Below are 18,216 nucleotides of genomic sequence, written 5' to 3'. Positions count from 1 at the left end.
AAGCAGAATGCTTTGTAAACTGTAAATACAGGGATAGTATTTCCCACTCAAGTGAATCGGAAAGAGGTCAGAGGAGGGTTTTCTTCTCTATTTCTGACAAGAAATGCAGAAACTGTATGAAATGGTGTTTTCCACTTCACCTGCATTAGTGGCCAAAAAGATTTACCCGCTGCAGCTTCTCCAAGAAGCCATGTAAGCATGAGGAAAACTGTAGTAAATGGAAATACTTCCTGTTTATAATACTTCCTTCCCATCTCATTGTTCATAAACTAACATTATTAGCGTTCTTGTTTTTATAATGGATAATATCACATCGTTTAATTCTTGTGTGCCTTAGGGGGAAAGAAACTCTAAAGCCAATTCACATATATTTGTAAAAAGTATGGAAAATAGTCTGCTGCTATCTTTTATGAGCAAAGCTGGCCTATTTATAGGAGTCCACAGGAGAAGTAAGGTTTTATGTCTGCAGGAGAAAATGGAAATGTTTAACAGTGGACAACCTGAAGAGCTTGTGCCATAAGTTTATGTATACAGTATGTACCTTGTAATGTTGAATTGACAATAGTAGTGGTACTTCAACTATTTTCATTTGCTCATATTTTATAGCTGTTTTGCAAGTCTCCACCAGTGAAATCAAGAAATCATCACTTGCCTTAAAATTTTTTTTTTTTTTTTTTTAAAGTAATGCCAAACATTGCATTCTTCTTTTCCTCGCTGTGTGTTATCAGCAGAAAGTCACTCTCTTTCAGCAAAGGGAAATTTCTTTACCAACTTTATTGAAGTTCAAGCTCGGCTGAGTGTTTTTCCACTTACTATCAAGAATACTCTCTGAAATGTGTCGCCCCCCTGAGAAATGTGATTAAGTCGCGCACCAGTTGTTCCCATGCATTTTTATGCGTTTCATAGAAGCCGAGAGCCGACCAGTGGGGTTTGTATGTCCTTATGCTTCATCCCTCCATTCCTCATCCCTAAATATTATAGTGTTAATAATGAACAGCACATAATTTTCTCTTTCACCTCACAAACATGCTGGGGAGATGAGATTCCCCTGCTGTGTGTCTACATGTGCCCAAAGCTATTGAGTGTAGAGCGCAAACTGATAAATTATGTGGTTGGGCTGGATGTTGCGCTTATGCGGTGCAGCAATGCAGGTTCAAAGTCATTGTGCAAGTGTGTATGCGTGTGTGTGTGTGTGTGAAAGAGAGAGAGAGGGGGAGGGAAAGAGGAAAACAGAAAGAAAAGAGAGTGTTTATACACAGGCTTATCATGAACTACATGCCACTGCAATGCATAAGTTGGGAGGAAAATGTTCCATTTTACAAAACATAATGAAGTCAAAAGGAATAGTTTCCACAACATCGACATTAGTTTGTGGGTGGAGAGAGAAGAGAAATGAGAGGCAGTGAGAGGGAGGGAGGGAGGGAGGGAGGGAGGGAGGGAGGGAGGCAGAGAGAGTGTGTGAGTGTTTGCTGGGATCCAATGTGTTATAAAGAGAAACAGAGAAAGGAAGGAGATAAGAGCTGACCGATAATGTGAGATTGCATTTAAGATTATAGTATGCAACTGAGATTCTCTTCTCTGCAAAATTACATTTCTTGCCATTTATCATTACAAATGACAACTTAACTAAAAATGACTTATGGTATGAAATTAACGACACGGCTGTAAAAAAAAAAAAGAAAAAAAAGAAAAAAAGATACTAAGATTAAAAAGGTAGAATTGGGTTTCAAGTTTCCAAACAGACTCTTTTTCAGATTAGATTCCAAGTCAAACATCAGGGTGATTTATTCCATGCTATGACTTCAGATGTGAAGCCTGTAAATACAAATTACTTTTCAGATAAAACTGAATGTTACAACCTCTCTCTCCTCACACTCAAACTGCCAATCCCAGGTACATTTAACAGCATCCTATTTTCAGGATAGACATCTTCTATATTACACACTGCTGGTGGAGGGTGAGGTTATGTCCTATCCACCAAGCCTCTGCAGAGAAACAAAATCAATTTGCTCACACTGCATGTGTGTTCGATTGTGCCACACATGCAAGATTGAAGCGTATTATTCATGTATACGATACCAAGGTTATGGACCATCTCCCCTTAACAGCTAAAGTGGTTTCCTTACGGTGCATTCAGCATGATTTGTTTCCCCAACAGTTATTTGATAGCTCGGACGGACGGTCTCCTTGCCTTGAGAGGTGCTTCTACATCTGTTTTGCATATCAGCTGAAAAGTGGATGAACTCATGAGCTCTCTGTTTTGAGCGGGTCATTGATGTGGTGTTAATTCAATGCTAATAAGATTAAAACATAATGCAGATTGTCTCCTGTGAAATGAGGCTGGTGAAAATCCTTCGAGGAGACTTCTCATTGAGCGGCAGTGGACCATGGCCTTGCTCCTCGCAGAGCAAAGAGGTAGAAGACGGGTTACTCATGAGAGGGGTTGGGAAATTGAATTAATATTGCCACCAGTCAACCCTTGAAGGGAAAAGGCTTACTGAAATCTATTAATGGTGTTAGTCCATGACTTGACTTTTATGCTCTTCCCAGTGCTTGGTGCTAGCAGGATTAATCCCTCAGCATGAGTAATCCCACAAAGACATCTGGATAGAAAAAAAAAAAAAAGTTGATTCCTAGCTTTGTGAAGGACACGTCCTTCGTCCACGTACTGACACCAGAATGACACAAGAGAAATCCAATATAATAACATCAGTATTGGGTACAATGTCTTGTCTTTTCTTTCTTTTAAAAACTGCTGCGAAACAAATGTCATGACAGGAAATCCAGTAAGATCATCCTCGGTGAAACCTGTCAGGATAGAGGGGAAAGATGACGAGTGGAGAAGACAACCCACACACACACACACATATATATATATATAGACACACACACACAGAAAAGCAGAAGGAACAGCTCCAGAGACGAGCATTAATCCCCACAGATTTAGTGTAGCAGAACAATTGCTTTTGTCACCCTGGATAATCAGGACAGAACACAGTTTATGAATAACAGTACACCCAGAAAGACGTACACAAACAGAGAAATACCGTAACTGTGTGTGTGTGTGTGTGTGTGTGTGTGTGTATGAGGGCTGCATGGATGTATGTCAAGGCGAGTGTGAGTGCACACATACACACACACAAAAAAAGATGTGGAACAATGACGTCTACCTGTTCAAAGGCCTTGGCTGTAAATCTGGGAAGATTAATCAGAGTCATTCAGACAACGTTTATCACATTCTCTGCAGGGAAATGAGAGGCGATTTATTTCTATAACTTGGCCTACATATATGGAGAACTATCACTCACATTCACTCCAGCCCGCATTATCCACTCAGTAATGAGCATGTCTGGACACAATACTGTCTAATCCATATTTGTTTACATTCTGGTGTCTCCTCTCGGCCAGCTGAACCGAGGGCCACTCTAATAAAACGACTACAACAATGCATTACTAAATGATTGTGAAATCATCCAGCTAAATCAGCTTTCATTCATGCAACACGGCGTAATCATACTAAAGAGGAGTTAGCAGTTATATTCCTTGAATAGCTACACGCACCATAAAGGTCAACTTTCACATTTTTTTTATTAAAATTAAAAGGGAAAAAAAAGACTTTTTGAGAATATTATTTGCTTGATCGCTGTTTGAACTTTCTGTACAATTGGCTCTTCACTTCTTTAACAGGCAGCAGAGACTGTGATGAGAGTGAAGGGTCATAACGTACAACAAAAGTCACCATATTGCACAGCATGTTCTCTCTTTCATTTTTCTTGGGGACACAGTGGGCTCTACTTTAACGATCTAAAGCCTGAAGAATGAAGCACAAATGCAGTTAAGATGTGTTCATGACATTTGTTTGCTATTTTAATGTTGGAAAAAAGTCAATGTTACAGGCTCATGGTTCAAAGGGGGTTGTACTTAATCTCTTAATGTGTTTTGGATGTGACATGCATATTTCCTATACTGTATAGACGTATAAGGGGGGAACAACGACTCAGCTTCGATTTTAATCTGAAAGACACGCACATCCACGATTCCGCGCCCCCAAATCCTGCATCTCATTCATGTGATCGGTTTTTGAGGTTGACCCGTCTGCAGCTTCTTACTGGGTGCTTTGGGTGGAGGGCTCCAACTGTTTTGGACTAGTCAGACCAACAGGTCTGCTCGGGCCGCGACTGGCTCCTAAATTTCCTGTTTTTCAAGGGGGGCGGGGGCCTCGTGCTGGCGGGGCGGGCCGCTCCCACTGCCTTCGTTCATTCTCTTAAAAAGCAAAGTGCACTTGTTCGTTGGTGTTTTGCCATAATAATGGCTCAGCGTTTCACACAGAGTTGGAGTCTATTTGTGGTCAGTTGATTACACATTGTGTCTGACCAGTGAGTCCAGTCCTGGCACTGACGCTCTCGGCGGGTAGAGAGAGGCTGAGTGAATCAACACCCTGCAGCTCCACTTTGAAGCAACGCTACAAATCAATGTTTCAAATATTTTATGTTTTAAGATGAGGAGTGTGAATAAATCTTTGGGTAGGTTATGAAATTGTTGTGGACAAATCTAGGTGATGAATGAGGAGCACTGTGACAGATTTACCAGGCAGGTAGCAGCCTAACAAAGAACGCTTCACTGCAGAGCTTCATTTAACAGACAGCTCTGGCGTTCTGAGGCTGTATTGTAATGTTGCACCTGAATTATCCCTACTTCGACAGTAAGTCGAGTTTCAGCTCGCTCTGTTTGTGCACAACAGGCAATGTGTATGCTCTCTGTGTGCCCCAGTATGTTGGCACATATTATACTCTCTTGACAACGCTCCATTAAAAAAGTGAGGCTCTGTGCCATTGACTGCAGACCAATTTGCTGATCAATCACACAATCACTTTCTTCTGCCTCAAGAAAGCATTAACCCAACAGTGCACCTGACACACAACATTTTATAACCAACACACCCAATGACAACTTTGCACTGTTTAAGACGAGGTCACCGCCATGCTTGTTGCTCTGTAAGCCTGGGTTTGTACAAATCAAGAGTCTGATGTGATGATAGTGCTGGATAAAAAGTCAAGACACAAGGCTTCTTGCTCTGGGGACCACAAATGTCTGTACAAAATTCCATGGCAATGCTATGGAGGTATTTCAAGATATTTCAAGACTAACGTTTTGGACCGACTGCCGATCAGACACACCCGTGCCCTTTGCATTACAAACTAAAAGACTGAATATAACAGGACATGATCAGAAGGGATTTGAGGCTTGGTGTGGTGGGCTTGGCTCCACCATGTGCCTTTAGACCAACTCAGTGGGCAGCAGCCATCAGCTGTTCAGGATGCTGCTAAACACCCTGGAAACTGATAATCACTGACTCATTTCCAGGCTTCTCACTGAGAGCCTGCTGGTAATTGAATTGGAGGAGTGGGCACAAGTGTAGTGGGCTTCAAAGGACCAGAGCTGAAGGCAATCAGCTGTGACAGACAGTGACAGAAAGACAGGGAGGGTGGGTTGGAAACAGAGAGAGAGAGAGAGAGAGAGAGAGAGAGAGAGAGAGAGAGGGAGGTAGAGAGGTCCTATAATGAAATGTTCACATGTCTGGTGCACTCGGTTCTTTTTTTCCCCCCTTCAACACCTTGAGCATCACTCCAATCACTTTCACCCAGTTAGTTGTGATGAAGTTAGTCAGGACACTGTGTCCTATGATAGGGCAGCATTTGTATGCATGGTGCGTCAATGATGAAAAAGGGGGTGGTAACACACATGCTTAAAATACCTGTCTGAAAGACCCTCCCTGTCAATTACCCTTCACAGTCACATTGGACGCAACAAACTCCCCCCGTTGGCTGACAGGTGGCGAGGTAAATGCATTTTGCAAAAGCTTGAAAGACTTGGCGCTCAATATCCCTTTTTAAAAAAAAAAAAAAGGCAACCATCCAAAACTCTGCATGAGAAGAGGCTAAAACACATACAAATAACAAAACAGGGAGCCTGAGCAGGCATCTGGAAGAGCTGAAAAGAACCATTTCAGTGGCAGAGTGTGGAAGGAAGAACGGGGTGCAGTATTGACTTGTATGACCTCAAACACAAAAGCACAAGCAGCAGGTACCGACTGTACTAGCAAGTAAATTCCTTCTTTCTGACATTTTTAATCTGGTCTTATTTATCCTTAAAAGAGGTTATTGATCAGTTTCTTTTGCAGTTCTTGGACCAATTTTCAACTGCTGGAAAAAAAAATTGACCATTCTTCATCTGCTGCTTCAATCAAGGACAGATAAAAGAGGTAATGAGGCATGTTGGGCATGACATTTTTGAAAGCAAACTTCTGCTACATTTGACCAAAGATGATATTTTCTTTTATTTTGATGAGAAAATCTGGCAATGTGTTGGGCATATTAAATACACTCATCAAGAGGCAGATATTAGCTTTGCTTGAAGTAGCAAATAATGATGACAGCGTAGGTCAGTCAGTCAGTTAGTCCACAGTGACTCTCACCACCTATTGCATGGATTCACATTGTCATGGTGCCCAGAGGATGAATCCTCACAACTTTGGTGATCTTCCAATGTTTTATCCCCAGTATCAACAAAATTTACAATTAGTCCAAAAAAGGTGAACTGTGTTTAGCGCTTATGAGCAGGTTAAAATGTATACATAGCCTCTTAGATTTGGCTAAAGCAAGAACATGTAGACAGTATGTTAAAGGCCCTATCTGCAGCTACTTCAAAGTGTGCTATTTATTGAGATACAGGTATTAGATTTAAACACATTTTTTTATTGTGACATGTGCTGCAGGGCTCTGATGTGTCTGACCATCAAGTAACAGGCACAGCATCCATGTCGATAATTGAGGGGGGTTGTAAGTTTCGCTGGCATGAGCAGAAACATGAAAATGGTGTGAATTATTGCTGTTGTGCTTAGAAACCACAGACCTGAAAAATTACCTTAGTGATTTTTCTGCCTTTATAATAGCCCCCAGTACAGTCACACTTCAGCAGCCACCAATGTGAGACTAAATGTGGGAGCACATAATTGCTTCAGAAAAGTACAAAGATACACAGAACAGAACATCCCAAACATGTGCCTGGGACACAAACAGATGAAGTACACTGTTAACGTTGCTTTAGTTGTACATGAACACGCGCAGCCTCAGGACACACATCGGTTCAGAGGAAAACAAGAAAAAAGGAATAGGAGGAGAATAGGGGCAGTGAATGAGGGAGAAAAAGTAAAAAAAAAGAAAGAAAAATAAAGAAAAAAGAAACAAAGAATAAGGGGCCGTTTACACGGAGACGCTTGCGAGTAAAGACGATAAAATATTTTATCGGAAGTGCCTTTCGTTTATATGGTGACGGCGTTTTTGGGGCTTGAAGACGCAAAAATCTCAAACCACCCCTGAAAGTGGAAAAGTTGAATACGCTCCAGCGCAGCGTCTCCGTCTAAACAGGCCAAGACGCAAAACTGGCTCAGATCTGCTGTACTACTCACGTCAAGTCGGCGTGTTGACGTCAGGTCGGCGTGTTGACGTCAAGTCGGCGTGTTGACGTCACGATACAAACAAACATGTCGGATTACATCCACCCTTCAGAGAGAGTGGTCTGGAGCAATAGCTCGACCTCTTCATCGGACAGTTCTTCTTGTTGTTAGCTGTAGCCATGTTTTCCTTTACTGATTTCCCGGCACAGTGACGAGAAGAAGGAAGGTTCTACGGATGCGCGTAGGCATCGCGGCGTTTGTGACAGCACCACCTAGTGGTCTGGCGTGCATTAGCAATGGATTTGTACACACTTTTGCGTCTCCGTATGCACAGAGATTTCCTCCCGAGAACGCCCGTGTAGACGCAAAATAAAAAGTGAAGACGCGACGCCACTTTTGCGTCTTCTGTTCACACCGTCTTCGTGTAAACCTGGCCTAAAAGTCTACAGCCATGCAGCCTGGTGAGGCTGTAATGATCACTGCAACATACCACCAAAAAAAAGTGAAATGGATGAAAGCAGTAAAAACTGTGGTATTCTTTCATCCATACCATTAGTGGAGCAGAAATAAAAGTTATACTTGTGTTTTTCACTCGTAATACAAAATGTAGTAAGAGATGGTGTTTGGTTTTCCAAGTGTTGCTGAGGTACACTGTAGTGCAAGTATTTTTTTGAATTTATTTAAAGGTGTACAGAAATGGCCGTTTGTCCTGTTTGTCGCGCCGAGTTGTCACGAGTTGCCGCATGAGTTTACCCAAGTAAGGAAAACAAATTTGATTGGTCGTTATCGAGCAGGCTGAATATTCAAAGCTTGGAGCGAGACCGAGCTCGGTGTGTGTGTGTGACGTATAATCCGTGCGCCTGCATTATCCAATGCAAAAAGAAAATACCACACTTTCATCCCGGATATAATCAAAAATAAGAATTTTGCACAAAGTTTGGCCTACATCGATGACATTACATTACATTATGACCCAGAGTGGGCTCAAATTCAATTTTCTTTTCTGTACAGCAGCAGCAGTACTTTCGATAAAAAAAAAAAAAAAAACATAATTCATACCATTATTGTACTCATTTGGTTATTCTGCTAAAGTTAATTCCCAATCCCCTAATTATGTGCTATCATCTATGATAGAAAAATAATTATTAATCTCATTGTATGGTTCTATCATAGCATTACAGTACACAAGTCTTTCTGGCCTATTGTTAATTCAGTCAATAGGATTAACCATCTGGATCCAATCAATATCCCTGTCAACATTTCAGGATAGAGCAAAGTGACTGACCGACTGCCATCACAACAGCGGAGAGAGTGGGAGAAACAAAGGTGAGAGGGGTGAGAATGTACTGACATTTTTATTCTGTGACCTCTTTTTCTGTTGCTTTTTTTCTCCAGCACCAGCAGAAAGGGGAATGGGGGTCAGAGGGCTGGAGGAGAAGCAGCGGCATGGAGAGCATCGTCTCCTTATGTCTCTTTACTCTGCGAGGCAGACTGAGGTGGAGGAGGAAGACAAACTGAGGGAGAAAAACAGCTGAGAGATCAAAGTTGAGGTTCGCTTTCTCTGACAAATACTTTACTGCGTGTGTGTGTGTTTGTGAATTTCCATCATAATAAATTATTTTTACATCAGTAAGTTCAACTGGAGGTCAGTGTTGTATATAAATCACCTTAAGGTCAGAGGTGAGCGTAGATATCACTGGAGCTTTTTAATACACTTCACGCTCCTTTTGGTTTCACTCTCCTGGTCAATCAGTATGGGAACAAATATACTACTTGCAAAGGAATAGGAAACAAATAAATAATATGGAGAGTCTGTTATGATTGTGTGGGTACGGCAAAGTAATTAATTCACAATTTCTGACAAACCCACCATTTATTACAAGATATATTAAAATTAAGTTACAAATCCTTCCCTGTCTCTGTTAGCAGATTTTTCTGGTTTCCTGCCAAATGCCTATTGTACCGTAGCCCTTGTTGGCTGTTTGCTGTTGCAAGAAAAAGAAAAAGAAGGAAAACACAAACTTTGGGGAAAAAAAGAAAGAAAGAGAAGATTGTGCAAACCCACAGAGCACGGAGAAAGCCTCTGGAGAATACTGCCGGGAAGTGAAATCTTTGACCCGCGATTTTCTGTCCATTAATGGCGCTGTGCTCGATTTTGACTAGAATATACAGTGCTTCTGACAGTCAATAACACACACTGTAATACATAATTACCTGGATGCAGTACCCTTGAACAGGTGGTGCATGTCCTAGGCCCCATTTCCACCTGTTATTACTGTGATCTGTATCTGTACAATAGCATCTACATGACTCTCACACCCGTAGGCCTTTGCAATTACACCACTGATATTAACCTACAGCATGTTTGTCCTTATTCGGATATGATATTGCGGTAATTGGTATTTGCCGTTGTTGGTTGGTTCCCGAACGTACTGTAATGAGCGCTTAACATTTGTTTCGCTGCGTTTTCTACACAAAGGAAATTACAGAGAATAACTGTCTCTCGTGTGCTAATCAAACCGAAATCCGTGCTATACAATGTGATTAAGCTGGTTGGTTTACCCCACATCGTAACATTCTGGAGTATCTCAAGCACTTACAGTCACCTAATCACTGGGATGATCTGATTCTTTCTAAAAGTCTGCTGTAGATAAGAGAGCCAAGCGAACGCGATGACTGTAAATGCAGATGTTGCCAAGAATATCTCCATATTTCAACTCCATGAATCAATTTCTCGAAAACTCATGGTTATAACTTTACTATTTTAATGAATAATTAATCTTGATTTAATGAATAAAATGGAGGACATTGAAAGAAAAAAAAAACGTGTGGTTTTGTTGAGTGTATTCTCTGGAGACCTCTCTCTGTACACACAGAATAGATTATTTATATTTTGACGTATATTCCAGTTAATGACCTCTAATAAACAGAAAGAGGTACACTTATGTCCCACATCTCTTCCACATTGCACATACTGTAATCGCAGCACAGAGCCATAAATCATTCACACGCCAACCCCCTGCAGTCTTTGCATGGCATGAAGTCATGATCTCCTGTTATCTCCTGTTACACGAACTCCAAAAAGCCCTTAATTGATATGAGAGCGGTTCAGCTCACCACTTATCTTAACCTTAAGAAAGAAAAGGTTAACAACAGACCTGGACGTAAATCACCATGGGCAAATGACTTCCTTAACTGCACTCATAAATCTGGGATAAAGTGTCAGCGACATCACATTTACTGTACTGTAGGTGCTATGTTTCAGGCATACTCACATCACCTATCCTAATTATTGGCACTAACAATAACAGCCACATTTCTGACTACCACTGCCGTAATCAATATCCGCTCATCTGCATTGATCACGTTTTCTCACAAGCTGTTGGCTCCAGAATAAATGCTCTATAAATCAGAGCTCGGTGACAAGGAGTTGTGAAGAAGCACGCAGTCTTTAAAGAAACACACAAGCACTCGAAGAAGACCAAACACACACACACACAAACACACACAGACTCAACCATACATAGGCTACAACATTCATGGGCATAAATGAACCCCCACCCCACTCTACATACATCCATATGGACATGCAAACCCTCCAACACAGCCAGCGCCGGTGTATGTGAGAGGTCCTGCGTGGTTGTCTGGGTGACAGAGAGCAGCGCATTGATCTTGGAGGCGCAGTCATCAAAAGAAGCTGCTCTTTGATAAGGATATTAATCATACTCAGACATGGCTATGCTAATGACTACAACACAACCAAACACTCCAGCTCTCATCAATACTTCATCAATTGGAAGAGCCTAATGAGACCGCAAAGATGACAAGATGCACAGAGAAAGGCTGCTATGTTTTGTTGTGTTGTGTAATAGAGTGCATCTTGAGAGAGCACAGGAACTAGTTGTTTTTATAGATTGAATGCTAATAGTATGTAGGACGTACTACACCAAACTGTTCATAGCTTTGTAAAGCGAGTACGAAACAACAAAAGAAAATGATATAATAAAGCCACAGACACATTAGTGGCAATGATGCTTTGAAAAAGAATGAAGTGTAATTTAGCAAGAACGGCTACTTCACTTTTGATATATTATGCATATTACTCAAAATGACACAAATGACTGTTCAAGACAACAAATATGAATTTCATGCACCAAGCTAAACACTGGGGTAGTCTAAGCCTGATATCCAGACTGAAGTGACATTTTGCATCATTATGCATCATTCATCCAGCCCGACTGTTTTCATGTGAGCTTGTTTCTTGTTGTTTTGCTCCAAAAGCACATTTATGAGTTGAGAGTGGTTGTTGAGTCATTGCTGTGAGCTTACTGACAACAACCTTGTCCATGTGTTTGAATCTGATTCACTCCTTGTCACCATTTCACTAGCGGCTTTTCCCCCCACGGATATAGTCAGGCAGGTAGCAAGCTACTCAGGGAATGATGTCAACAATAATTAATTTATAGTCTCTCCAAAGCCTTGATATGACAATTTCTCAAAGTAGCAAGAAGAGCAGAATTATATATAAAAAAAAGCAGAACAAACCAGTGATTCAGACAAGGCTCCCACAGAGAAAAATGGCATAAACAGTACATTAGCTATACTGGCTAACTATAGCTTCCTAACTTCCCACCAGCACTGGCAGGTACTTGGGCTCCATAGATCCAAACCACCAGCTGGCATCATAGAGGCTTCACACATTAGATAGACTTCTCCTTCAAATTCAGCAGAGCCCCGTTAAGAAGTGATTGGTTAAATAGACAAAAAAAAGAGCAATTTATTTCCTTCTCGTAATTACATGATGCTTGGTCAACTATCTTTATGGAGAAAATGAGTTTCTCAAGTGGTGCAGTCAAGTCAAGTCATACAGGTAGGAAAGAATCTAACTCCTACTGTATGTGACTGAATTAGCATTTTAATGATACGATGTTGTTATGATAAAACCATAATTTAAAATATAATTCATTGGACTGACTCATTCATTCCTGATTCATTCCTTGAGGCAGAGACGTAATATGTTAAATATATACTCAATACTTTAAATGTCTTCTTTCTGATTTAGAAATTAAGTGATCATTTTAGACTCACTATGATACACAGTATGCTATAAAAGCACCTGGTCCCATGACTAACCATTACTTGAAATGGAAAAAATTAGTCTAAACAGATCATGATTAATAAGTATAATATCTCCAAAGGACAAAAAAGAGGCTTGCTAGAGATTTTTACAAACTGCACTGCTGTAGTGGGATCACACTGGAATAAGTGAATTCAATTCTCTTTTCTCATTTTCTATTTTGTATCTCTTCCACAATGAAAATAAAAGGGCAGGAAATACAATGACATCCAAATGGACCTGTGTTGAAAAACTGGATGAGCAGGAAGAGCAGTTGCTGCATCTCCCTGACAAATACACACAAACACCCAATACCAGTTTATAATACAGATTCAACCAAATATGACAAATGGCTCAAGTTATTATCACTCAAAGAGGTCAAAATCAATTTGTCTAACAACCTGGGGAATAAAATCCCTCACAGGTCCTATTGCCTAATGTCTCTGATTTAGCTAAAGCCAAACCACTGTGTGTGTGCTCCTGCCTGCCCCTCATTTGTAGGATTTGAGCTAAGCTTTTCAGCCCTCCTATAGAGTAAGCATGGCACTCTAAGGATGGTAGTATTGGTTGATGGCTCAGTAACTTGCTTAGGTGGGTAAACCCTTTTCTGTCCATTGGGTCATAAGATGCAGCAGAGCCATCATGTCCACTTTTTGAGGATTTTATTCTCTTATCTTATTTGTATCAGAGCCAGTTTAAACCAAAATAGGTGCTCAGCAATCCTGTCTTGCTGCAATCAGTTTTGGAAATAACAAAAAAAAAGACAAATGCAATAAAAAGATATCCCATTGTGTGCGTTTCCCCATCTCTAATTTTCTGGCTCTTATCTCCGATGTATTGTTGTCACTAAGCAAACTTCCATTTCTAAGAGGAAACAGGCGAGCTGCACTTCAAAAAAGCTATCCACCTGGCATTTCATTGCCCATTGCTGAAGGGGGGATTATGGATTCTGATTGAGGCCGGATTATTGTCAGATAAACAAAACACTCAAAAAGCCGCAGCAGGCAGAGCAGCATGTATGTGGCACAGGTGGGGCGCATCACTAATAAACACAAACGCGTGCATGCATATGAAGACAGAATCTGACATACAGTACATAATTTATGCACACACACGGAGACAAAACAAAATCAAATCACAGTTACTTCTCGCAGCGCAAACACCGAGGCTAAAGCTCAGGATTTAGAAGTTAGTAAATTAAATATGAGAGTGCAGATGATACGAGATTCTCCACGAGGAGAACAAAGCAGAACAGAACAGCGCAAAACTTAAGCCCTGAGGCACGAGGACATAAAGTCAAGGAAAACATCGCCTGTGAGAACTAGCTTTCATCTCATCTAGTCAGATGAGTATAACACCGCTGCACAGGAGTCAGGAGACTTTTTCACAGGTTCTAAGGCAAGTTGGTGAAAGACATCGTGGAAAAAAGATTCTTATAAATATGAAATGACAGTCTGTGTAGGAATAAGACAACCCTCAAAAACCACCTCCATTTAGCATGTGTACATGAACACAAACATAGACCATCTATGTTGGTATGGTTAGTCAGAGTGTGTGTGTGTGTGTGTGTGTGTGATTGTGTGTGTTTATGACGTAAACCAAGAGCAGAGACCAGAATGTCAGGCAGGTTTACATTAGTCAGCAGATGCAGTGGGCCACATCATTAGTCACTCTGACACCCACTTCTGGCCCCTGCTTTATTGATGAGGCCAAGCTCAACAACTACCCCCCTCTTAACACACAAACAGACTCAGAGACACACACAGGCTCCTCTACCAGAATCGCACTGTAAAAGCAACAGGAGACCGGTTTAGCGTCTCATGCCTCACTCCGGTGGGAAGAAGAGGCTGCTACTGTGTAAGAGTGCGCGGGCTAGCATGGAGAGCAGGGCGGGCTGCTGGCGCGTTCACAAAATGAAATGACAGCAGAGAAAGCCACACTAGTTTCCCCACGTTGCAGTAGCTGTTTATCTGTGCACAGACCAAACAATCGATCCGGAATCAAACATCTGTTCAACAACAGATCCGTCGGGCGGGTTGTGAATGGCAGGGGCACGATGACGGGATGCCAAGTGTGTCACGGCAATGAGCTCAGAGCCATTTATGGCCTCCATGACTCTGACATTTAGCAGGATGCTGCAATTTGTCAGCCTCTCAGTCTGACTCACACATCCACAACAGGGGACGCTCATAAAACACATTACCATTAGGCCTAATAGTGCCGCCTCACACAACCCTCCGTGTGTGTGTGTGTGTGGTGTGTGTTCCTCCATGGTACATGTTTGAAAAACCATTAATGTGGGGACATTTTGTTTGGACAGTCCTCACAACCTCAAGGTTAGGACTTGGTTATAAGGTTATGGTGCCAGGGAATGGATTATATCAACAAGTGTACTCACAACTCTGGAAAAGACAAGTGGCTGTCTCTGTGTGCGTGTGTGCGCGCGCAGTAAAATTAATCATGTTTTTGTTGTTCCCCCCACTACCATAAAATGACAACTGGCGGAAATATATGATGACATAAATATGAGGCAAAACAGGTGGGTAGACGAAAACAAATAAAAAGCATCAACATGTTCCTCCTGTAAAACTCTACCGAAGCCAATTCAGGAGTTTGTGAAAGGAAAACAACAGGAGCCCTGGGCGGCAGGTTAATTCGGCATTCAGGGAGTGATGGAAACGTGTACGCCTTTTAAATTGCGTGTAAATAATAATTATTATCTCTGCCTGTTACTGAAACACAAATAACTGCCCTACACTCTCTTGCCTCTCGAAAAAATTGAGAGCATTTCAATATTCTACATCAGAGCCTTTGGACCACAAGGCACTTAATTTTCAAGGCCAGCCACGAGTGTAACTCACACAAAGTGAGTGAAGGAGGAAGAGGAGAGCTCTCAAAATGCAAAGTCACTGTTTCAGTTCATTCTGAACTGAGAGAGCATGTCCAATGGCCACAGGGAAAGTAAGAGAGAGAGAGGGGTATAAGTGGTATAATTTCTGTTTCCGTCTTGTCTGGTCCAATGTTTTTGTTTCACTAAGAAGCTTTCAAGTTCCCCCTTTTTCTCTACTTCCACAGCCTCCTGTCTCTGTCTCTGTCTCTCTCCCTCGTTCTCTCCGTCTCTTACAGGTGATGTATTGAGAACAGGTAATGCTGCAGCCATTACTGAGAGAGCACCTAGATGGCTATTCTTCCCCCAGAAGCATACTGACATTTCTCTCTGCAGTTTTTCCTGCGTGTAAAGTTTGTAAAGTATGTCTCGGAAAAGGGTGTCACTGACTTCAGAAACAGTTGTAGGTTTTTGGGCCACGGAGTCACACACACATTTCAAGACAAATCATAATCAAACATTTACTCACACGTAACAGACCATACTGAAAATACACACTCACATACAAAGATGCACTTGCACACACACTTGCACACACACACGCGCACACACACAGCACTTGCAACCAGATAAAAGAGGTGTCTGCTCTGCTCTTACCCAAGCGTTGTCATAGTAACGATGGTGTACCAGAAGGAGGCTGGGATGCTGGTGAATTTGCTGGAGCTTGAACCCTTCTCTGCGTAGAACATAACGGTGGCAAAGATAATTATGGCCATAGTGAGGGAGAACAGCAGGAAGCCCAGCTCGGAGGCACAGCTCTTCAGCGTGTAGCCCAGGATGCGCAGGCCCTGCGAGTGACGGGAGAACTTAAAGATACGGAACACGCGGAAAACACGCAGCGTCACGAAAGCGCCGCTCACGTCCTCGTTGTCAGTCATCACCAGGCCAATGTAGTAGGGCAAGATGGCCACCACATCGATGATGCTCATGACGGACCTCATGAAGCGGTAGCGGCTGGGCGCGGCAAACAAGCGCATCAGGTACTCCACGGTGAAGATCATGACGCAGGCCGTGTCCATGCAGAAAAAGGCCACGGTGTACCGCTCGCCGCACGGCACCTCCTTCTGGTTGGGAACTGTGCCGCAGGGGACCGTCTCCACCACGTTGGTGATGACAGAGATGGCAATGAAGAAGCCGGTGACGTAGTAGAAGACGAGAGCCATGGTGGAGGTGTGGGGGTTCTCGAAGGCCCTCCACATCGTCTCCCTGAAGGTCATGTTGGGCAGCTTGGCGTCCTTGTTGTCCTCCTGGTCGTCCATCAGACGCTCCGCGTTCTCCCTCTTCCTGTCCTTGTACTCTTCATAGCAGCAGTCACCAATGATCTCTGGGACAATGCCAAAGAAAGCCAGCTCCTCATCGTAGGAGGAGATGCACTCATAACGTGGGTAGTGGAGCTTGCCAGTGCGGTAGAAGTTGAGCACGCTGCGGAACACGTCAGGGTCCCGGTCGAAGAAGTACTCTTTGGTCTCCTCGTTGTAGAAGAACTCCTTCTCTGAGCTGCCCAGCAGGGTGTCTGGGTAGCGGTCCAGCGTGTTCCTCCAGGTCTGGAAGCGCCGTCCACTGACATTAAGAATAATTAGCTCATCCTGCCGCTTGCTCTTCTCAGTGGGCACCACTGGCATGGGCAGATTGGCCACGGGCATCCAGCCGATAGCTGCCGCCCGGGCAAAGGGAAGCCATGCCGCTACTCCCGCCGCCATGCTGTGTCCGGCTTGGGGCGTAGGGGAGATTAAATCCAGCACCTTCACAACCAGCTTGACTTCAGCTCATTCACCATCTACAGGGAAGAGAGGGAGGGAGCTTGTGAGGATAGGAAGCACAGGAGTGCCATTATGATCATGAGAGGGGAGGAGGGTGAGAGCAATCGATGAGGAAACAGGAAAAGAAAGGGAAGAGAATTTGAGATAATTGAATGTTAAAGATGTGGAAGAGAAAAGGATAAAGTGAAAGGAAAGGCCAGGAGGAGAAAAAGGTGAGGTAACAGGGTGCTCTAGCTGAGACAGCAAAAAAGTATCTTTAATAGAAATAAAATTGAACATCACACTTTACGCGAGAAACCTTTCCAGAGCAGGACATAAAGTATATTTCTATTTAATACAGTAAGCTTTAATGTGATTACAGGGGCATGGTACAATTTCCAATAAGCATCGTATTCCCTGTAATTACTTTAAGGCTATATTTCTCAGGTCCCCTCTATTGAGTTACAGTTAAGATGCAGTCTTCAAGACCTCTGTTCACTGCATTTTACAGCTGGAAAAACTACAGGCAGACAGGCAAGAAGAAAAAAAACGATATTAGGACATTTTTGTTAAGCTCTTTGCTATAAATAGGCAAATATACAAGGCTGTAATCTGCTTATGGGAGAGAGATACAAGAAGAGATCCAAAACCTGTTGAGTTCCAGACACACAACTGCTCATGCATCTTTGTTTTACACAGATTAATGGAACTAGTTCAGGGTCATTCCGGTTTAAATTTAAGATATAATAGAGTTAAATGTGACACCAAATCTAAACAAGTTTTTTTCCCCCCACCGCCTTTTTTTTTTTTTTTTTTTTTTTTTATAGAACTACTCTACACAGAAAATACAGCCTCCGAAGCCGGAAGACGGAATAAAAAGCTTCACATTAGCCGAACAGGTTGGTAAGTAATTGCAGCAAACACACCAGCAGCTGTATCTTCGCTACAGTTTTCCAACTCACCGGTTCAAAATTCTCCATTTATCAAATGCGACCTTCTTCCGGAGCAATTTTACTCA

The 18,216-nt window shown here is 42.4% G+C and overlaps 1 protein-coding gene across 1 annotated transcript in view; it reads right to left on the bottom strand.

Moving 5' to 3' along the window:
- Nucleotides 1-17,219, bottom strand: part of kcnd3 (potassium voltage-gated channel, Shal-related subfamily, member 3) — a gene marked incomplete at its 3' end in the record, with an annotated part of 109,072 nt that extends 91,853 nt beyond the window's left edge. Inside the window, exon 1 of the mRNA XM_083975041.1 lies at nucleotides 16,057-17,219. Coding sequence (XP_083831167.1) covers nucleotides 16,057-17,159 — 1,103 coding nt within the window. The 5' untranslated portion in view covers nucleotides 17,160-17,219. The remainder of the gene's footprint in view (nucleotides 1-16,056) is intronic.
- Nucleotides 17,220-18,216: the final 997 nt, after the last annotated feature.

Source organism: Trachurus trachurus (genome assembly GCF_905171665.1).
Source record: "Trachurus trachurus genome assembly, chromosome: 7".
Taxonomy (NCBI): domain Eukaryota; kingdom Metazoa; phylum Chordata; class Actinopteri; order Carangiformes; family Carangidae; genus Trachurus; species Trachurus trachurus.
The sequence above is the reverse complement of the archived record's forward strand: the minus strand, read 5'-3'. Positions and strand labels throughout refer to the sequence as shown.